Genomic DNA, 24,143 nt, shown 5'->3' on the forward strand with positions numbered 1-24,143 from the left:
GAAAAAATATGGAAACTGTCAAGATTCACAGGAGGATTCTACGAGAGAAAGTGACGTCTGTCTAACAAGTGAAGAAGCAGTGGTTAGTTGGACTGGAACGCCCTTCTGAACTCTTTAGAATATTGTTATTGTTGAAAATCCACAGCCTGTTTCCAGTCATTTGACCGGGTCAAGAATGGAATGAATGTAGCTCCCATCTAGCAGCGAGGATAGGAATTGTGCCAGCTGCCGAAGCCTGTCATACTCCTTTGGGGCAATGATTAATGAATGACAGAGATGAAATGAAATTATATTGGAGAGTGTTGCTGGAGTGAAAGATGATAGGGAAAACTGGAGTACCCAGAGAAAATCCTGTCCTGCCTCTGCTTTGTCCAGCACAAATCTCACATGGAATGACCGGGATTTGAACCAAGGGGCTCGCTGTTATTGTTATTGTTGAAAAATAAAGTAGTGATACCAAAATAAAAGCAGTGTTCTTTATCTTGACTTGTCTTTACCTGTTTACCTACAAAACATTAGGGAACTTTACTTTTGACTCACTCTCCTAAGGTACTCTTCATCCAAACTTTATTCACCTGTGTTTGTTAAATTAATCATGTTTGCATAAAATATAAAAAATGTAAATATGAATACTAACTGCTACTCCATCAGGATCTGGCACCAGCAGTTGTGAAAATGTCTCCAGGCCTCGTAATATGCCCCAAATGGAATCACTAGAGAGTACTGCAGTTCCTTGGCGCTCAGGACTGTTCACACGGAGTTCATCTGCAACATCATACTGTTCATATACAAAGGCTTCTGGCACTGTTTGATTTGAGATGTAGGAAAAATGGGTAGTTAGAATTTAATAATAGCATTATCTGTTGTGATCAAATTATTCAAACAGCATATATTTTGCCAAGTTTACCTTAATCATGGACCTGGAAAGAAGAACATACATAAACACACATTCGATTTTAATTTACTGATGATACAAGAAACAAAAGCCAATATAATGCATGGACAATCAATGAATTTTAATATTTATGGGTCTGACAGCAGGATAATAGGCCAGATAAATATCAAAATCTGCTGCTGATGATGATGATGCCTGTTGTTTAAAGCGGCCTAACATCTAGGTCATTGGCCCCTAATGGTACAAAATGAGACAAAATGTACTGACAATTTAAAAGTCCAAAACTCATCCACTGACCAGAATTCTAAATGTGATGACGAAGAATGAATGGATGAATATGAATTTAAAATAATCACCGGATCCAGCTCACAATATTGAAAGATAAAATTAATTCCAAAATTAATCCATTGGCTAGAATTCAAAAAAGATTATGAACTTAAAACAATCTGTGGATTCTATTCGCAATGCCCCACCTTCCCAGAAACTATCTTAAAACAAAGGTGTATACTGACCAAGGGGCCGTTTCCAAAGTACAATCCTGAATTGATGATGCTTGTTGTCTAAAGGGTTCCAAAATCCAGGTCAACGGCCCATCAAAATGGTACTTACCACTAGGAAAGTAAGAACCATGGTATTTCTCATTAAGCGGTACTAATCATGAGTAACGTAGACTTACGGTGTTTCACACTGTGTGGTACTACTCACAGGTAATGTAATACGCACCTATGGTGTTTCTCACATTACGGTGCCACTCATAGGCAACACAAATCCATGGTGTTCCTCACATAGGTGTACTAATCACAGGGACTGTCCGGCCCCGCAGTGTAGGGAGCAACATGTCCGCCTGTCACCCGGCAGTCTCGGGTTCAATTCCTGGCCGGGTCAGGGGGTTTTAATTGTAGTGATTAATTCCCCTGGCCTGGGGACTGGGGTTTGTGTCGTCCTTAACATTCCTTTCCTCACATTCAACACATTACACTTCCGCCATTACATAATATACGCAGTTTCCTCACATATGGTGCCAGTAGGGGCAAAATATCTACATAGGTCGACGCCTTGAACAAATAGCATTTTTTTTTTAAATCACAGGGACTCGTACTTTCCTGTGGTGTTCCTCAAATAGTGGGTACCAATCACAGGCAACGCAGATCCACGATGTTGCTCATATACTGTAATGGTCATAATCACAGGCAATGCCCAGACCCATGATGTTTCTCACAATGGTACTAATCACAGGCAACATAAGCTCGTGGTGTTCTGCATATAGTGGTATTAATCACGGGTACTGTAAGACCCATATTTATTCACCCTCTGTTGCTACTAATCACAAACCTGTTGTGTACCTAGCATAGTGGTACTACTCGCAAGTAAAGGCAACCCGTGGTGTTCTTCGCATGATGATACTAATTACAAGTAGTCTTATGGTCCTAATTCAATCAACCATTGGTCACCCCTTTTAGTCACCTCTTACAACAGGCAGGGGATACCATGGGTGTATTTTTCATCTGCATCCCCCACCCACAGGGGGTTCTGTGTTTGGTCTGCAAGAGGTATTTTATTTCTCTCAAGTCCGCCGGCAAGCCAGTTAGGACCCCACTATCCGCCACCCAGGACGCACCACGTGGCAGTATTACCTCTCCCCCTGCTACACCAGCTTATTAGGTTCATGGAATAAGAAAATCCAAAATTTCTTCTTCTTGTGCTGCCTTAATTGAAAGTTGGCTGTCATCATGGCATCTTTGTTTTTGAGGTTGCTACGCGGTAAACTGAATCTGTTCTCATGTCAATGTTCATCATCGAGGAAATTTTTCTTCATTCAGGTCTGGGTCGGCTTTCTGTCTTGCCCTGCATTACTAGATGTATGATCTTGTACTTACTGTTCCGCATCACGCGTGCAAAATGTTCTTGTAACCAACTGTAAACCATAAAACCAAACCAAACCCCATGGCACTACAGCCCTTGAAGGGCCTTGGCCTACCAAGCGACCGCTGCTCAGCCCGAAGGCCTGCAGATTACGAGGTGTCGTGTGGTCAGCACGACGAATCCTCTCGGTCGTTATTCTTGGCTTTTGGAGGTGGCATTTTAATTGGACTGGGTACACTTTTCAACTGGTGACGTAGTGAAAGGGATCATAAATTACAACTTGCTATCGTGCAGCAAAACTTACACAGGAGCTTGCAGTCAGGGACATATACGACTATCGATGTGATGATCGCAAACATAAAGGTTGGAATGTCAAAATCTGCTCAAAAGTGCTTGAAATATTATGTCAAAGTCTGGATATCATCCAAATTGAGAAACTGTGGAGTGACATTGACAGGAAGCTTGGAAAGGTTGAAGTAATATCAAAAGAAGACTGATGATTAATTTAGAGGATACTGCAAAGTCCATGTGATCTGTGCCAGCCTGGTTGGAAGTAGATTAGATTCTGTTTTGTATTCCATTTGAAAATTTGAAAATATATTTTCACATAAATATGTATTAGAGCTGGGGGTCATCCGGAAATCCCTCTGTGGGTGGGGGCACTCGAATAACACTCATGGTATCCCCTGCCTGTTGTAAGAGGCGACTAGAATGGGCCCCAATGACTCTTAACTTGGGAGAGTGGGTTGACGACCACAGGGCCCTTACATGAGTCCTTGCTTCAACTTGTGCCAGGCTCTTCACTTTCATCTATCCTATCTGACCTCCCTTGGTCAACTCTTGTTCTTTTCTGACACCGACGGTTTTAGGTACTGAGGCCTAGGGAGTCTTTCATTTTCAGCCCTTCATGGCCCTTGCCTTCCTTTGGTCGATATCTTCATTTTTTGTAGCATCGGGTCCCTTCCATTTTTTCTCTCTGATTAGTGTTATATAGGGGATGGTTGCCTAGTTGTACTTCCTCTTAAAACAATAATCACCACCACTGATGTCAACACAATGTACTGTCATAGGTAAACCAGGCAGTGGAAATAGCATGAAACAGCTATTTACAAAATCAGATCTAAGTGTGCAATTAAGAATACGAATGATTCGGTGCTATGTATTCTCCATTTTTCTCTTTGGATGTGAAAGTTGAACCCTTGACCAAAATCTATAAAGAAGAATTGATGCTTTTGAAATGTATCTATATTGCCGCCTACTCCGAATACCTCGGTTGCTGAAAATTTCAAATGACAAAGTCCTTCATCGCATGAAGAAACAAAAAGAACTATTACTTACTATAAAAAAATAAAAACCCAATATCTAGGGCACATTATGAGAGGCGATAAGTACCAGCTATTACAACTCATCACTGAAGGTAAAATACAGGGGAAAAGGTCTGTTGGCAGGAGGAGGAATTCATGGCTAAAGGACATCCGAAGATGGCACAACTGCACATCAGAAGATGCTTTCCATGCAGCAACATCACATCCGGAGCTGGCTATGTGGATCGCCAACCTCCGCTAGGAGAAGGCGCCTCAAGAAGAAGATGGAACTGTACAATGTATTAATCACAGAGTAGTCAAAACAGGTAATTTGTACGTTTGTACATATGTCTTGGTTATTTTCAACACAGTTTAAAATCTCTCTTATTTCTAAAGAGTTTTATATGGAGACCTTGGTTTCAATATTAAGAATTTTGAAGTGCAGATATAAATTTAAGAAATGCTTGTTTGTCATAATTTGTTTCATGAACTACAACTCTGTTAGTTTATGTCATTTCCATGATCTACAGTAATATATTCTTTCTCCCCGATTTTAAAATTTCACCTTGTCTGACCAACGGAGTTGCAGTCACCGTTCTGTAATTGATATACACCACTTGAGCCGCACCCCCTCCCTTGCCGACAATCTACGTCACCATACAACACACACGTCGGGAGATTCGAGGCGTGGACCGCGACTAAGAAAGACCAAAGACACAGCCCTGAACTGGAAAAGACCCTCATTTCAACGCAGAACAGGAACGAGACTAGGGCTACTAGCAATAAAATTCAAACTAAATTTAAATGAGGGTTTATTGATATAATAAAATTCAAAAAAAGAAACAAGAAATGAAGCCAGCAATTAAAACGACAGGATACGAATATGTGCAGAGTTCATCCAATTGGAGTCCTAACATTAATGCCTGAGCACAGCTTTTCAAACACCAAACTTAAATTTTTCATACGACGGGCTCACCGTCTCAATTGCAATCTCGCTACATAATGTGGTAATGTGAATACAATCCACACGGATCAACTCGGTCATTCTTTCTGCGAGATTAATAAAATTCTTTACATACGCGTCGTTTAACTTCCACATCGTCTCAACAATCACCACAGATCAAGGTTCCCACTCAGCAAGGAGAAAAAAAACAGAGAAGGTAAAATAAAATGTGAAAGATCACAGCATAGCACAGAGAGAAACATCTCTGGACCAAAGAAACAATATTCAAACCAGAGAGAAACACAGGCATGCGAATGGCCTGAATATAAGAAAACAAACATGGCGGCCTCGTGGGCAAGCAAACGGTCATGACGGAGACCAAGGCAAAATAAATATCACCGTACCGGCAACAAGCATGAGGCTCAGAGACAAAGTCAAAAAATATAAATTGAGCTGACCGATACGTAATCATTTCTCTCCTTTCACTCACCAACACACGCCCAAACATTCATACATTGCCGGTATCGGCAAACAGTACGAGCAGTAGCTCCTGTTAATAAGTTGAACACCAACTCATATAGTATGACGCTCATGGTCACAAACAAAGGTCTCACATAAGTCAGAGATAGCGTGCACGGCGCAGACAATTAGCATAGGATAATAGGGACCCAGTGGTCACGCATAGACCCATCAGCTTACGCACTTCGTACGACACGAATGGATCTCCGCGTCGACACGCAGGGCGTACATTCATTCGATGTCAAAATACTTTACAATGTAGTGCACGTAAATAAAATCAATCAGAGACCCAGCTATGAATACATCACAATCACGTCAACAACACACACAGCCCATTCTCGCTGTAGAGCAGAAGGATGCATATCAATCGGCTCTCATTAAAAGACGCGAATGGCAAAACAGAACCGTAGAAATAATCTTAATACAAGGATTATCGGCATTAGTACAGCCCGTAGACCGGCGTAATATGTAATGTTACAAGTGAGTGGAATTAGTGAAATCTTACTTGGAGAGCGTCTCAGAGGAGAGATGTGTTCTTTGCAATGTCCAGCAACCCACCATCCCGCCCCAAGAAGCACATTTACTTTTATAACCTAATAAAGATTATTACACGCCATGTTCATTTCTGAAGTAGGTACTTGTATTCTTATTGGCCAATGTAAAGTGGCACGTGATCACCTTCCCGTCAAGTATGTTGATGATAATCCGTTACCAACCGCAGCACAATAAAAGCGCAAGTCGTATACGAAACTAGGGGCCTAACGCCGCTTCTAACCGTCCAGACCAATGGTCTTGTCCACGGCAAGAATCCTAACCGTCCAGACCAATCGTCTTGCCCAGGGCAAGAATCCTAACCGTCCAGACAAATCGTCTTGCCTAGATCCTATCCTAATCGTATACGAAACTAGGGGCCTAACGCCGCTTCGCGGCATCCAACCGCCCAGACCAATGGTTTTGTCCACGGCAAGAATCCTAACCGTCCAGACCAATGGTCTTATCCACGGCAAGAATCCTAACCGTCCAGACCAATGGTCTTGCCAAGATCCTACCCTAACCGTATACGAAACTAGGGGCCTAACGCCGCTTCGCGGCTTCTAACCGCCCAGACCAATGGTTTTGTCCACGGCAATAATCCTAACCGTCCAGACCAATGGTCTTTTCCACGGCAAGAATCCTAACCGTCCAGACCAATGGTCTTGCCTAGATCCTATCCTAACCGTATACGAAACTAGGGGCCTAACGCCGCTCCGCGGCTTCTAACCGCCCAGACCAATGGTTTTGTCCACGGCAAGAATCCTAACCGTCCGGACCAATGGTCTTGTCCACGGCAAGAATCCTAACCGTCCAGACCAATGGTCTTGCCTAGATCCTGTCCTAACCGTATACGAAACTAGGGGCCTACGTCCGCGAAGTCCGCGTCGCGAATGGCAAGAACGGGGAACAATTCGAAGCATAGTTCCTAAGTACAGAGGTTGGCAGCACTGAGCACTGCTGCAGAACATCCTTTCCAAGAAGGCCGCGAGCGAGGAAACAAACGACAGTCGTTACGCGTCTGTGTGATTAGCGGTCCACGGGCTGGACTAATGATAGATTATCATACCTGTAATATCAAAAATCAAAATAACAAGAAGGATGGTAGTATGGGTCAAGTTTAAATTTATTAAAATCCCATTTATGGCATAAAAACGCCACTCCAATCTGCGTGGGATCCATGTTTATATTCCACACACATAACAATGCAAAGATTCGCTCCAAAGAGATAAAACAACAGTCTCGCCGAAAGAATGATCTTCCGTGCTCATGTCCGAGGGAGCTGCCCTCTCTGGTACAATCATGGAAACACTTAACTCAATCGAGGTGGGGCCGATACAAGCCCTTTGCAATATGGCATATGGGAAACATATTTATGAACATGCCATTTTAGCATGGCTCACACTTCTAATTTGCTGATGGTATCCCTTGTTTACCATAATTTTGAAAAATAAGAATCGCTGCTGAATAACCCTGCGTTTATAAAAGAGTTCCTAGTTTTTCAGAAAATGGACTGCAGTTTGATATAGGCGAAGCCACTTAACTTTGGTCACCCATTAATACTCAAATTAGTAATGTATAGTTATTTTCTAACTATTGGGGTGCATTCTGCTTCGCCAACCATACAGTGTAGGGACCCTGCTTGCATATACGATGTCTTGCAGATATTCCATCTTGCATGTTGGGGTTATGTGGTGATTTCTTTTCATGATTTGTGAGATCATCACATACTGCAACAGTTATACAGCCGTATTGTGAAAGACACTACAGTTATATTTAGGAGTGTATGTAATGTTTAATTTTTCTGTAGGATTGTAAATCTACAGTATTTGGATAATACCGGGTCAGTAGAATAGTGGCATGTTCGAATAATGATATAGGTGTTGATTCCCATAGGGAACCTGAAATATGTATCCCGAATGAGTACATTTATAATACCAATATAAAAGGTTCGTAATTGGACATTATAAATTTTCCAGCCAACTCATTCCTGGTTGCCAGCGTTTTTTGGTAATGCGACAAAGTCTCTCACAGTGCATTGGCACTGCCGGAGGCTCCAAGTAGCCTTCGCAGTGGCCTCCACGGTATGCATTAGCCATGCGTCTTGGTGAGTTTGCTATGTACCAACTGATGAGCCTAACTTAGCACACTGGGGCGAAACGCTGGCAACCAGGAATGAGTTAGCTGGAAAATGTATAATGTCCAATAATGGACCATTTATATTGGTATTATGTTCGAATAATATATTTAATAATGTAGCTGGTTATGAATATGGCCTGCCTCAGTCTCATCCTTGGCTTTGGCAATATGAAAGTGACTGAGGTATGAGTGATATGCAGCCAGTCCCTGTTATGAATGTGTGAAAATATCGCTCATAAGGTCGGTTGGTGCATGCATTTCAGTGGGCTTGGCAGACTGATATGTAACAGCAACGGCTGGCTCGGTGAGGATAGCAACGGGAAACTACCTCACTCCTCATTTCCCTAGTACGCCTCTTCAGTGATGCCTAGGCTATTTATGACATCTGTTGGCGGAGCTGCAGAGGATCAAACCAGCCTTCAGGCTGAATACCCAACATACATACATACATGAATATGGCATGTGACCTTCAAAAAGGCCTCTGTGAGGATGCCCCCCCCCCCTTATGATGAATTCTAATAGACACCCAGCCTTTGATCCACAGGAATTAGCCAATAAATGTTAAAATTCCCACCCCGGCCAGGAATCGAACGTGGGACCCCCTGGGCCGAAGGCTAGTATGCTATCCATTTACCGATAGAACCGGACAACGTAGCTGGTGTAAGATGACGAATGAAACAGTTTAAATTAAGATATCTTAGAGGCAAGAAAACTCTGCAAGAACTCCTTTGAAAGGAAAGAGAAGTCATCTGCTCTAGAAAATTAATTTCAGAACGCTATCGGAAATATGTAAGAGAATTGAAAAAAGAAGATCGGGTAGGAAATGTGAACCGCAGCGATACAGCAATCATATTAAGAGCTGCTAACTTAGTGGTGTAAGCATTTATTTTAATCTTGTTGTTATTGTTTGAGTCATTAGTCCATAGACTGGTTTGATGCAGCCTTCCATGCCACCCTATCCCGTGCTAACCTTTTCATTTCGATATAAATGCTGCATCCTACATCTGCTCCAATCTGCTTGTCATATACCTTGGCCTATCCCTACCGTTCTTACTGCCTACACTTCACTGAGAAACCAACTAAACAAGTCCTGGGTGCCTTAAAGTATATCGTATCATTCTATCTCTTCTTCTGGTAAAATTTAGCCAAATCAATCTCCTGTCACCAATTTGATTTCTTATCTCTTCATTCATGATTCGATCTATACTGTATATTTCACCGTCAGCATTCTTCTGTAACGCCATATTTCAAAGCTTCTGTTTTTTTTCTTTCTGAGTTAGTTATTGTCCATGTTTCACTTCTATACAATGCCACGCTCCAGACGAAAGTTTCAAAAACATATTTCTAATCCCTAATCAATGTGAGCAAATTTATTTTCTTAAGTGACCATCTGTGCTTGTGCTAGTCTACATTTTATGTCCTCCTTATTTCTGCCATCGTTAGTTATTTCACTACCTTATTACATTTGTTTTGGACTTATTTATGTTCATCTTATACTCCTTACCCAAGACTGCCCATACCATTCAGCAATTTCTCCAGAACTTCTGTAGTCTCAGATAAAATAACAATATCATCAGCAAATCTCAGAGTTTTGATTTCCTCTCCTTGGATTGTGATTCATGAACTGACACTAAGAATACGACGAAGACCCAGTGTGGTGAATTTCGTCAAAACTAGAAAAAACTGCCAGGAACTGGACCCGGGCCTCGTACAGATAAAATACATATAAGAGACGCATAGAAATAAAAATATAACGGGGATAGGGGCAAGAACATACATTTATTATGGAGAGGAAATAAAAAAAGTTTGCATAGGCGAAACAAGGGGGCCGAAAATCAAATAGATAATATTAATCATACGTGGCCCGTAATCAAAATACACAAGAATCATTGTTTATGGCACCTTCACACACGCTTACCTTGATAAAAGACGTGATGAAAAGTTACGTACAAGGGCTTGGCATCTATCATCATTAATTGAAGAATATAAATTCAGGTGGGTACAAATACAAAGCATTTCTTTTTTGCACATCAGGTCTAAACAACCGTAAGTTTAGGGAGTAACAGCACCTTATCATTACATTCTCCCTTGCAATTCATAAAGTAAGACATAAAACTCTCAACAATAAAAACCACGTCCCCGAGAATACGAGATCATTAAGTAAAAGAGCTTAAAACGGGAGAAGAGGGAAGGTTGCACCGAGCTCATAAAATAAAAGCAAAGAGAAAAGGGGAGGTTACCATGGTTTGACGCCAAACAACTAAAAAATACGGAAAGGCATCCCGCAAAGAATAAAACATATTAAACTAGAAAATAGGTAAAGAAAGTCAATGACGGTAATGCGAAACGAGGAATAAATAAGTAAATTAGACACAAAAGGTATCACGGACCCAAGCGCAGAACCACCCACGCTTACACAGAGACCAAGGGGTTAGGTCGCCGAATAGAGGGACGTATAAGAACGTCAACGCACAGCACATAACAAAATAAACAACCGCTCCCGAGCTCAGACAGTATGAACCAGAAAGTGGTCCATCTTAAAGAGACGGAGTGTCTCCAACACCAAAACACACAGAAACAGGCCAATCGCGTTGTTAGTTTGTATTCATACAACACATTTTTTGGTTGACATGAAATATACAGAACACGCGATAAAATAATACAACATGAGCTCAAGCGGTAGGTTAATGAAGCGACATGAGTGAAAGGTCCCGGCCGGCACACAGCAAACAATCTCATACACACACACACACACATGAATCCGTGTCACCTTCTGTTCTCAAAACAAACATAGAGGATCGGTAAATGAAAATACCGAAAAAAGCGTGCAAAAGTAAAGTTAACACACAAATAAATTAGAAACACATGTAATGGGGGAAGCCTTTCTAACCCAACCATGGTGAGCACAGAACGAAGAAATTATAAAACCAAGAGAAGATTAAAGAAAAATAAATGCGGTACCTCGATTACATAAGCAATTAACATTCTCGAAAAGCCGAGATGTGTACAAAGACATCTTGAATCTGTTAAAATATATTTTATATGCCACAAAAGCGACTTGGAAATCCAATCCTTCCATCTTCTGAAGTCAAAACTCTCCACCAAAGAGGATAGAACACAGCCCACCAGAAAGATAACCCAACAAGACGGGGCAGAAAAGAAATGCTTTGACCTTTGCTAACGTATGAGATGCCATCTACCGGAATAAGGAAAGATTACGTAGTGATAACAACACATGATGGGAAAGAGTAACAGTTCATAGATACAAGAGTTCGCTAGGAATGTGAAGACTTCAGAAAAGGCAAACGTACCATAAAATGATATGGGGCGGTTGATTCACTTCCCAAATTCCTCTTTGATTCCCTTTACTGCCTATTCTTATATAAACACTGAAGAGAAGAAGCGACAAACTGCGACCTTGTTCCACTCCTTTATGGACTGCTGCTTCTTTTTCAAAGCCCTCGATTCTTATTACCACAGACTGATTTTTATACAGCTTTAGATCACCTTCAGAATCTCAAACTGCTTGGTCCAATCAAAATTATCAAATGCCTTTTCAAGATCTTCGAACGCTATGTATGTGGGCTTGTCTTTTTTAATTCGATCCTTTAAGATCAGACGTAAGGCCAGGGTTGCTTCACGTGTTCCTACATTTCTTCTGAAACCAAATTGATCTCTCTCAAATCCTTTTCAACTTGTCTTTCCATTCTTCTGTAAATAATATGCATCAAAATTCTGGAGACGTGAGATACTAAACTAATGGTGCGGTATTTAGAATGGTGCAGAATTTTAATCTTTTCTATATAAATAAAGTTGTAGGGGTTCCGCTGTCTCTAATTTAGTTAATTTTGCCAATTTTTCAGATATTTTCAGATATTTATCCCTCTCGCAGACATTCTGCCTGGAAGAGCTACAGGCGGCATGAGCTTTCAAAGTAACTTTACTTCAAAATTGTTACACACCTGTTCGACAGTATATTGTCGTTGCGCTTCGAAATACCGTTATGTGACAATGTTGAGGGGAGAAATACTGAGCCGCAACACATGAATCACTTAGAACGAAAATTCGTTGATACAGTTCATGCAATACTGAACCTTTCTGGTCAGAGTTCTAAGCTGAAATATTATAACACAGCGGTTTTTCGAGGCACACCGACGATATGAAGACTCCACTTCCAAAACTGCCTGCATCCTTAATAAGCGATTTTGTAATAATCACGGAAAACTAATAACTCCTTTCCTTGCTGTCAGAAACCAACTTTTTTCAATTTTATAGCAGGGTGAACACACTTTATTATAGTCATAATGATGAAAATCAATGCTCGATGTTTGCAAAGTTCTTTCTTTCTTAATCTGTTTACCCTCCAGGGTCGGTTTTTCCCTCGGACTCAGCGGGGGATCCCACCTCTGCCGCCTCAAGGGCAGTGTCCTGGAGCTTCAGACATCGGGTCGGGGGATACAATTGGGGAGGATGACCAGTACTTCTCAAATTTTGAACCCAGGCCTCTGGGGGTGGGAGCTAATCACACTAACCACTACACCACAGAGGCGGACACTTGCAGATATAGCCTACAAAACTGTGTATCGCTTAACGTGGCGATCTAGAAACAGCCATGCTATCAGAGCCTTTGTTTTAATTCGTCTCTTTCTTACTATTAGGTAGAAATACTTTACGTGATTTAAAAATGTTTGAGCCCGCCTGTATGGTGTAGTGGTTAGTGTGATTATCTGCCACCCCCAGAGGCCTGGGTTCGATTCCCGGCTATGCTACGAAATTTGAAAAGTGGCATGAAGACTGGAACGGGGTCCACTCAGCCTCGTGAGCTCAACTGAATAGAGGAGGGTTCGATTTCCACCTCAGCCATCCTCGAAATGGTTTTCCGTAGTTTCCCATTTCTCCAGGCAAATGCCGGGACGGTGCCTAAACGCCACGGCCGCTTCCTTCTCCGTTGCTTGCCCACCCCTTCCAATCTTCCCATCCCTTCCCCCACCCCACCCACAAGGCCCCTGTTCAGAATAGCAGGTGAGGCCCCTGGGCGAGGTACTGATCCTCCTTCCAAGTTGTCTCTCCCAACCCAATGTCTCACGGTCCAGAACACTGCCCTTGAGGTGGTAGAGGTGGGATCCCTCTCTGAGTCCGAGGGAAACCGACCCTGGAGGGTAAACAGATTAAGAAGAAAAAGAAGATACAAATAGATGGGTAGTAAAGCCAGAGAATGAAGTCCCTAAAAGATCGGGGATTAAGTGGTCAGAGGAAAGAAAACAGGCAGACAGTAAAGGAATGAAAGCCATGCGGTCTGTTAGAAAGGCGAATCATAAATGTAATGCGTGATCCAACAGGGTCCATACGCAAATAATAATAATAATAATAATAATAATAATAATAATAATAATAATCGAAATTATCAATACATATTTCTTCAGTCGACATCGAACTCAGAAACTAGGCTTCGCTCAGTACACGGTACCATTTTCTTAGACTATTCAATGGAAAATGTGGGTGGAAAAGTTTTATCCAGAATAGCCGAGAGTATTCAACTACTAACCTCTCATGCAGTATCACCGGCTTCTCACATGGGCAATGGAGGTCTGTTCGTAATTCACATCGTTCTGGCTGCGAAGGCGGGCATATCGCCAACTTCCGCTCTCTGCAGATAACTGAGACTTCTTGAGACTGAATGTATGACATGGCTGCTGTCACAGAGCCATGATGAACAGCAGGAGTGGGGAAGGAGGTAAGTATTTATTAATTAGCGTTCTTGTGGAAGAGAGAAGGAGCAAGCTGTCTCTTACTGTTCTCGCCCTGTATTAATACTATCAGTATCAAATGTTAGAACAATAGCTTCAATTGAATACTCACGACAATGATGATAATGATGAGAAGGAGGAGGAGGCCATGATTAGCAAGATGGCGTAGCTATCGGCTTTCTACTTATATAGCCGAGATTCAGATTCCGATGGATGAAAATGAAAAACCAGAGCCCGTTTCCACGTCATTCGACCGGGTCAGGAATAGAATGAACGAAGCCCCCATCTAGCGGCGAGGATAGGAACCGTGCCGGCTGCCGAAGCCTGTCGTACTCCTCTGGGGCAATGATTAATGAATGGCAGATGAAATGATATTGGAGAGTGTTGCTAGAATGAAATATGACAGGGAAAACCGGAGTACCCGGAGAAAAACCTGTCCCGCCTTCGCTTTGTCCAGCACAAATCTCACACGGAGTGACCGGGATTTGAACTACGGAACCCAGCGGTGAGAGGCCAGCGCGCCACCTGAGCCACGGAGGCTCTAAGATTCCGCTGAATATCAAGCGTTAATTCTCACCCGAAAAATGTGGTGACGCCAGGAAGGGCATACGGTCTTAATATCCTGCCAGAAAGAGTTATGGTGACTCCAGTGACCACACTAATGAAAATGAAATGGCGTATGGCTTTTAGTGCCGGGAGTGTCCAAGGACATGTTCCGCTCGCCAGGAGCAGGTCTTTTGATTTGACTCCCGTAGGCAACCTGCGCGTCGTGGTGGTGGTGGTGGTGGTGATGATGATGATGATGAAGACGACACATACACCCAGCCCCGTGCCAGCGAAATTAACCAATAATGGTTAAAATTCCTGACTCTGCCGGGAATCGAACCCGGGACCCCTCTGACCAAACGCCAGCACGCTAACCATTTAGCCATGGAGCGGAACACCGAACTAATAACTGATGATGATAATAGGTTTGTGTCCCCTCCCGGCACTAAAAGCCATACGCCATTTCAGTTTCATATTTCTTGATGGATACAGTACTTTTGTATCCATCTCTTGGCACAGGCCAGAGTAAAGTGTAGCTTCCACCGAAGTCCCAGTCTCATCCATGGCTGTGACAATATGGAAGCTGCTGGGGTGTGGGTGGTGCTGAGTAATGACATTCAGAGCACGACTAGTGCATCTGAGTGTTATGAAAGGTGTTGCTCGTAGGGTCAGTCGTGCTGCAGTAGTACTTTCTGACCCAGTGAGGAAGGCAATGGCAGACTACCTCACTCCTCGTCTTGCCTAGTACGCCTCATTTTGGTGCTGCCATTGGTTTTTGCTGTTTCCTTATAACTGCATAACCTTTGGTAGTGCTATTTGAGGATCCAACCAGCCTCTGGGCTGATGACCTAACAGACACAGTATGGTCACTGGAGTCACCATAACTCTTTCTGGCGGGATAATGAGACCGTTCACTTTTACGCCTTTCACGGATCTTCTTTTTATAGTACCGATTCCCTTGTTCTTGTTCTCCATATAGCATTACATTCTGTATCCTTTGCTTTCTGCAATAAAGATTTTATCCTAAATTACTGAGCACGAAACACACTGATGTTCCTGATGTAATACGTCTTCCTGATTGCAGTCAGACAAGTTTATGTGTAAAATATTCTCAGAGAGAACTCAACGTGTTATAACCGTATCCCTCTGTTTAGCTTTCCCTCCGATTAGTGTAAAAAGAAATAGTCACCCAGATGTACTTCCTCTGAAAACATTAACCATCACATTACCCACGTTCATACCAAAGTCTCTATTATTACATTATTATTATTATTATTATTATTATTATTATTATTATTATTATTATTATTATTATTATTATTATTATTATTATTATTGTACCGGGAGGTACACCCCTACGCCACGCATTTAAATCTAGCGCCTAAAAGAACTCCTGTATTGGTGAAACAGTGAAATTGAAACTACGCCAACTTAGAAACTTACTCAGAAGATGTCACTACTAAAATATGGTGTAATTTTGTTATTGTGAGGTTTCCTGAACTGACTGTATTGCTACTAGTTTTGTTTGCTATCCATCAAGAAGTTTGGACATTCTTCCACAGATGTCACTACTAAAAACTATGATCATGCACCCTGGTGCGAGGTAAAATAAATTATTCAAAGAAGTTTTGTATTCATAAGTATTTTTTAACTGATTGATGTTCATTTATTTTTGGTTTGACAATATTTCCTTTTTATTTCCGCGAGTTTTGAATCTAGCCAATCCTTAATTTCTGTAATTAATTTTCTACCAATCGCAGTCTTCTTTGATTTTGAGTGTAACTTTTAAGTTGACCAATAAACATGAGGGGGTGTGGCTAGTTTAATCTTGAATGATCTCGATCTCGAGGGTTTATAAATTTCGGATTTTCTCGTTTCTTGGCCAATCGATTGTCATCTTACTACGTGTGTGTGTCAAAGCAGGAGGCGGGCGGCCTCTTTCATCAGGCAGCAGTACATCGACAAGGTAATGGCCAAATAACATCTTTATTTCTTGCTAGCTCCGCAGTTTAACCTGAGGGAAAGGTTCGAATAATTAACTATGTAACCTAGTTTTCCTAAAAATGTAACTTTCTGCCGGCTAATGTAAAAACTTCATAAAATCTTTAACTGTAAATCGGGGATAGAGACTGATGTACCCTCTCGAGCTCCCCTTCATATTGGTTTGACGTGACTACGTTTTGTAACTGGTTTCCTTCCTTTCCATGATGTTCTAATCTATTCTTATACGAGTCACCTCCATAGTTTGGGAATAGCCCCTGTTTCATCGGCCTAGTGCCCTTTAGGTTTTAAAGTGTTCATATCTAGGAGTGCAAGTATTCGCCTCCATTCATTTTGTGTTCGGGCCATTTATTTAGCCGTTATTCTTGTGTCATGAAGGCCCAGTAGGTTGGGTATTAAATACCCCTGTATAATCCAGAAATTGTAAGTTGATGTCGCCTTGAATAGGCCTGGAAAACTGAGAGCCTGTTAGCTCTTTTTCAAAGTAAGATTACTTTATGCCTCTTGAAGGCTAGATGATGTAATTTTTGGAGCAAGTGCTCTCTGAATTAGGGGGATTTCTACCCTTGTATAAATTTGTGCTCTTTTGTAAATTTGAGCTAGTAGCTCAGCAAATGTAAAGCTAGGGGATTAAAGCCCAAAGTGTTAAGATTCTGAATCTTGGATTTTTCCCCATCTTGTTTAACGATTGCAACTTGTACCTGTAATATTGTTATAGTTCAGTTATTATGAGTTTCGACTTGACGTTTGAGCGCTGCCTTTCGGCGGAGGGTAAGTGAATTAATCAACTGCCAATCATAGGCAGCCGATCGCTCCGACAGTGCGCGTTAAATTCCAGTTCCAGTTAGCGATGATGTCGATCTGTTGTTTACTGTAACCACGTGCTATCAGCTGTGTGTTGTGTTGTGCTCAGTTCTTTTGGCGGTCTTTGCGTGTCTTTGTGCTAGGCTGTTCGTTTATATTTCGTAGTGTAGAGTTTATAGATTTATTGTTTAGTATTTTTAATAGTATACTCCATTATATTGTAGTGAATAGTGTGTAACAATGTACAACAGTGAGCTAGATAGTAGCTTAGTTTAATATTTCGTTCGGTAGTTATATAATAGGTGAAAATTTTAGGCCCGTATGTGAATTTCATATTCTGTCATGTCGACGCCTACGTCTAAGGATGAAGCTTCCAAGAGAAGAAAGCTGTTCGGACGCGGTACTCCACTAAGGAACTATGTCCGGGAAATTGTTTTCAATTGCCATTTTAACGTCATAGAACTGATTTGGGCCCAAGTGAAGGATTATGTAGCTGAGAATAACCGACTCCTCACAGTTTCGGAAGTTGAAAGACATTTTCGAAGCCGTAGGCCGTATAAGTGCGGAGGACTGGAGCAGCGTTGTGAGACATACGAAATCCGAGATGATCAAAGCTTGGGAGAAAGAAAGTCTCACAGACGATTATGTTGAAGACTTTATTATCTCTTTAGGGTCAGGTGAGAGTAAAATCTCAACAGACGATGACAATGCCGATAGCGACTCAGAAATGATTGGTGTAGTCCCTTTGTAGGATTATTTCCTTCCTTAGGGGAAATTAAAGCTAACAGCAACGCGAACTCTTCTGCATGGTGAGTAGATATTTAATTTTATGTTCACACGTTTTATCTTTTCGAGCATTGATATATGTTTATCTTGTAGCCTTATCATAAATGTGTTGTGTATTGTTGTTCATCTTACGTGAATTATGTATGTTGTTACAAAGAATAATTGATTATGGACATTTTCCAGTATATACATTTCCGTTCGTGTTGTGTATCGTAAATCAGCTGTTTGTATTCGTAGCAGTTTGGCACCACAGTCTGACTTCCGGTTAACTGTCAAGTCGAAACTCATAAAAACGGAACTATAAGTTTGAAGTTTTTGAAGACATATCCTTCAGTTTATGTTTTAAATTCAATTCCTTACATTGTATTTAGACCCATTCACCCCGGCACCTGCTTTCACCTCTGCGTTCCACGGGATACTCCGGAATAATAATAATAAAAATAATAATAATAATTAGTAGTAGTAGTAGTAGTAGTAGTAGTAGTAGTAGTAGTAGTAGAAGAAAAAGGTTTCAACAGTCAACCGTCCACCAAATGTGGAAATATCCCTCAAGGAGACAAATTTAAGTATCTAGGTGAAATTATTAAACCAGCAGGACTAACAAAGGCTTCTCACTTTCATTTATCCTATCCGGCCTTCCTTGGTCAACTCTTATTCTTTTCCGTCCCTGACGGTTTTAGGCATCGAGGTCTGCCCTAGGAAGTCTTTGACTTTCATGCCTTTCGTGGCTCTTGCCTTTCTTTGGCCGATATCTTCATTTTTCGAAGTGTCGGACCCCTTCTATTTTTTCTCTCTGTTTAGTGTTATATAGAGGATGGTTGCCTAGTTATAGCCTACTATGACCACTATTATGCACCCAAACCTGACTGGTGGTGATTATTGTTTTAAGGAGAAAGTGAAAATGACAGCCTACCGGGAGCTCACAAACCTAATACCGTAGAGCTTCTGTTAAGCAGTGGATATCGTTTTGTGTGTGGTGTGTAAGTTGGAGGAATGTTGAGGACAGTACAAAGCACTCAGTCTGCGAGCCTAAGGAGTGATTCACGTTAAGAAAATCTGATAACCTCATCGTCTTGTCCTTTAAAACAAAAAATAACCACAATCACCGCCCTGTAAGACGACAGAATATAAAAGTGTTATCGATAACACGGTAAGGTGTCCGTCTGGCTTCTCTCAGTGATGAAGGGAATGTAGCAGTATTCAGAGAATTGTCTTGGCACAGCAATATCGACCGAACGGGAAGATTTGAAGATATTGGGGCGGCAAAGGAGAGGCTTCAGAGACTCGACCACGCGCTAACGATGAAAAAAGACGGCGTCTGGCGAAGGAGCTGGACTTCTCCATTATGGATGATCTTCGGAAATGAAAATAACTTGCTCGGCCAGACTTAACGCCGCTTGCTGACTCTCTCGCAGGAGGCTTGCCCATTAAACCGCGTTCTTTTTATCCTGGCCTTCACGTCTAAATCTCGGAGCCAACTCTGCGGCCAAAAAAATGAGAATGAAGTACAGCACGGCGGGAGATATTCTCCTCCAACTGACAAACTTATTTTCTTCCTGATTTCTCGCTCGTATCAGAAATTGTGTGCGGGCCATTAAGTTCAGAACTGTCCGACTCCTATTAGCTCTATTAGCTGCCGTCCTCGGCGGCCCGAAATTTAAGAATGGCAGGAGGGCTGGAACGTGGTTGAAATGGTACATGCAGCTCACCTCCATAGGGGGTGTTCCTGAAAAGAGCTACACCACCTCCGGTCAAGGATACGAGTTTACTTAATCCAGAACTCCTTTCCAGTAAATAAGCCTTGAAGGAAACTCCTTTGGAGATGTCCAAGTCTAGAAAGTGATGATGGAGACTAATAGCAAGGCGTTCTCTGTTGATGACAGTGAGGAAACGCCCTACTGCGTGAAATTAGATGCCACGTCAGAAAATCGATGGCCTCGGAGGGGTTCCTTCAACTTCGGAAACAGGTCGAAGTCACAAAGATTCATGTTTGGTGAGTACGGATGGTGTTCAAAGACCTCCCAATGCCACCGTTGCAATAAGAGCTTGACATTGTTTGTGACATGACAACGTGCGTTGCATCGTATAGCCGGACGCAGATGCCGCTCCAGAAATCGGCAATAGTAGTCACTGTTGACGGTTTGTCCCTCAGACACAGCATGAGTAAGAATATCACCCTCCTAGTCGTATGCCACAAGCACCGTCTCATCCGACTGGGTTTCTGTCGAAATTTCTGCCAACATGGGTGACGCCATTCATTCGATTGACGCTTTAATTCGGGCTCGTAGGTCGAACCCACGTCTAATAAATGACGAGAATACGCTACAGAAATGCGTCTCCTTCGTTGCGGTATCCGTTCAGGTGGATGCCAGCCAGTTTATACCGGTGCCATTTCTGTCCATCCAAACACACACCCCCTGTGGGTGGGGTAGGCAGACGAATAATACACCCACGATATCCCCTGCCTGTCGTGAGAGGCGACTAAAAGGGGCGACCAAGGGATGATTGGATTAGAACCATGAAACTACTTTTGATTAGTACCATCACGCGCGGAACACCATCGGTCGCTTTTACTTGCGAGTAGTACCACTCTGTTAGATACTCCATATTTTTGTGATTCGTAGCACTCGAGTGAGGTTCAGTGTGGGTTTCCAGTACCCGTGAGTCGTGCCCGTGTGTGCAACACCACAGGTCTGGGCGTTGCCTGTGAGTTGTAGCACTATACGAGCGACACCGTAGGTCTGCGTTGCCAGTGATTAGTACCCACTATGTGAGGAACACCACGAGAAGGCCGGCGCCCGTGATTAGTACACCTAGGTGAGGAACCTCATCGGTTTGCGTTGGCTATGAGTGGCGCCATTTTCTGAGAAACACCATAGGTCTGCGTTACCTTTACGTAGTACCTTAATGTTTGGAACACCGTGAGTTTACGCTACCTTTGATTAATACCGCAGCTTGAGAAATACCATGGTTCTACTTTACTCGCGACATATACCATTCTGAGGGTCCTTAGACATCGATTTCTGACCCCTTTAGACATCAAGCATCATCGATTCAGGATTGTGCTTCATGAGTAGGCCCTTGGTCAGTAATGAATTATCTATGAATTTTTTTGAGTTGGATCCACTCCTCTTTTGTTTGCTCGTTTTTTGTTGTTTTTTTGTTTTTGGTTCATGTCCATCCATTCCTTCTTCATGCCGATTTTTCTTTATTTTGGTCAGTGAATGATTTTGATTTTTTGTTGTCATTTCATTTCGTACCATTAGGGGCCGATGACCTCGATGTTAGGCCCCTTTAAACAACAAGCATCATCATCATCATTTCTGTCCGTGGGTGAGTTGTTGTAGAACCCAACGGGACACAATTCTCCTCATGTTAAGACATTTCGTCAGTATGTACTACACCGTTTGATGACTGAGATCAGCGTCTACGGACAATTCCCCGATAGTCCATTGCTGGTCTACGGAAACGAGACCACTCATGATGTCAATCTGATCTTGAGGATTGTGCGGTGAAAATCCGCAGTCTCACTCCGACCCGCACGAAACACCTTGACCCATCGCGCTACCCTCCTATACAGTGTTGCATTCTCGCCACGGGCTTCACGTAATCCTCGATAACATGCTGATGTATTTTTTTCCACGGGCAACTTGTATTTTAATCCATGAACGCTGATTACCTTTTGAAAACAAGCTTTAGACCGGTGAAATCGACGCTCATCACTTCAACACCACACAGCAACAACACTCCCAACTGGATGCCCGTCAAGTGCACACTACATATCGACAACAGCGCCGCATGATCGCCCCCATATCCTATTTGCGCATGCCCGATCTCCTACGAGTGCCTGGACTACGTTGCCACTACTTTATTTGCAGCCCTCGTATTTGGTGTATGTCCGCCTATGTGGTGTAGTGGTTAATGTGATTAGCTGCCACCCCCGGAGGCCCGGGCTCGATTCCCGTCTCTGCCACGAACTTTGAAAAGTGGTACGAGGGATGGAACGGGGTCCACTCAGCATCGGTAGGTCAACTGAGTAGAGGTGGGTTCGATTCCCACCTCAGCCATCCTGGAAGTGGTTTTCCGTGGTTTCCCACTTATCCTCCAGGCGAATGCCGGGATGGTACCTAACTTAAGGCCACGACCGCTTCCTTCCCCGTTCCTTGTCTATCCCTTCCAATCTCCCCCCCCCCCCCGCAAGACCCCTGTTCAGCATAGTAGGTGAGGCCGCCTGGGCGAGGTACTGATCATCCTCCCCAGTTGTATCCCCCGACCCAGAGTCTGAAGCCCCAGGACACTGCCCTTGAGGCGGTAGAGGTGGGATCCCACGCTGAGTCCGAGGAAAAAACCGATCCTGGAGGGTAAACAGATAAAGAAGAGGAAGAAGTATTTGGTGTGTACAGAACAGTCGAAATGGACTGAGCAATAACGATGTGATTCATGAGTCACATCTTGAGACAGCCGTGAATTGTTGACATCATTTTAGGGAAGAATAGGAGGTGAGAAGTTAAGGGGACTGCGCTGCAAGATTTGAATAGGAGAAACTAATTAGAGCAGCAGTTGTCTAGAGACGAAGAGATATGACAGGTGGCATCGAGAGAAGAAAGAGAGAAAAGAAAGTGTGAATTTCCTTAAGTAATTTACAGGCCACTTAGCTGCGTGGTCACAGAAATAGAACTGGAATGGCCTTGAACAGATCCATGTGTTCATCGCGCGCTCTGTATATTGCAGTATGCAATTACTATATATATTTCTGAAACCATGGAAAAGTCCGACTCGTTGGCTGATTGGTCAGCACACTGGCCTTAGGTTCAGAGGGTCCCGGGTTCAATTCTCGGCCGGGTCGGGGATTTTAACCTTCATTGGTTAATTCCAGTGGCTCGGGGGCTGGATGTTTGTGCTGTCCCCAACATCCCTACAACTCACACACCACACACAACACTATCCTCCACCACAGTAACATGCAGTTACATACACATGAGAGTTGCCGCCCACCCTCATCGGAGGGTCTGCCTTAGGCTAGAAATAGCCACATGAAATTATTATTATACCATGGAAAAGCAGATATTCGTAATCACACCGAAAGCACTGTTCCCGAGCAAAGAAACTCGTAACAATAATAATGTTATTAACTTTACGTCGCACCGCCTACTTTTACGGTTTTCGGAGACGCCGAGGGGGCGGAATATAGTCCTACAGGAGTTCTTTTAAGTTCCAGTAAATCAACCGACACGAGGCTGACGTATTTGAGCACCTTTAAATACCACCGGAATGAGCGACGATCGAACGTGCCAAGTTGAGGTCAAAAGGCCAGCGTCCCAACTGTTTAAGGCACTTGTTGTTGTTGTTTGAGTCATCAGTCCATAGACTGGTTTGATGCAACTCTCCATGCCACCCTATCCTGTGCTAACCTTTTCATTTCTACGTAACTACTGCATCCTACATCTGCTCTAATCTGTTTGTCATATTCATACCTTGGTCTACCCCTACCGTTCTTACCACCTACACTTCCTTCAAAAACCAACTGAACAAGTCCTGGGTGTCTTAAGATGTGTCCTATCATTCTATCTCTTCTTCTCGTCAAATTTAGCCAAATCGATCTCCTCTCACCAATTCGATTCAGTATCTCTTCATTCGTGATTCGATCTATCCATCTCACCTTCAGCATTCTTCTGTAACACCACATTTCAAAAGCTTCTATTCTCTTTCTTTCTGAGCTACTTATCGTCCATGTTTCACTTCCATACAATGCCACGCTCCACATGAAAGTCTTCAAAAACATCTTTCTAATTCCGATATCAATGTTTGAAGTGAGCAAATTTCTTTTCTTAAGAAAGCTCTTCCTTGCTTGTGCTAGTCTGCATTTTATGTCCTCCTTACTTCTGCCATCGTTAGTTATTTTACTACCCAAGTAACAATATTCATCTACTTCCTTTAAGACTTCGTTTCCTAATCTAATATTTCCTACATCACCTGCCTTCGTTCGACTGCACTCCATTACTTTTGTTTTGGACTTATTTATTTTCATCTTGTACTCCTTACCCAAGACTTCATCCATACCATTC

At 42.6% G+C, this 24,143-nt stretch overlaps 1 protein-coding gene across 1 annotated transcript in view; it reads right to left on the minus strand.

The window, feature by feature from the left end:
• Window positions 1-24,143, minus strand: part of LOC136872392 (beta-hexosaminidase subunit beta) — a 222,251-nt gene that overhangs the window by 52,587 nt on the left and 145,521 nt on the right. The window contains exon 3 of the mRNA XM_067146207.2: window positions 638-765. Within this exon, the coding sequence (XP_067002308.2) occupies window positions 638-765 (128 nt within the window). The remainder of the gene's footprint in view (window positions 1-637; window positions 766-24,143) is intronic.

This window comes from Anabrus simplex, chromosome 4 (assembly GCF_040414725.1).
Source record: "Anabrus simplex isolate iqAnaSimp1 chromosome 4, ASM4041472v1, whole genome shotgun sequence".
In the NCBI taxonomy this organism is placed as follows: domain Eukaryota; kingdom Metazoa; phylum Arthropoda; class Insecta; order Orthoptera; family Tettigoniidae; genus Anabrus; species Anabrus simplex.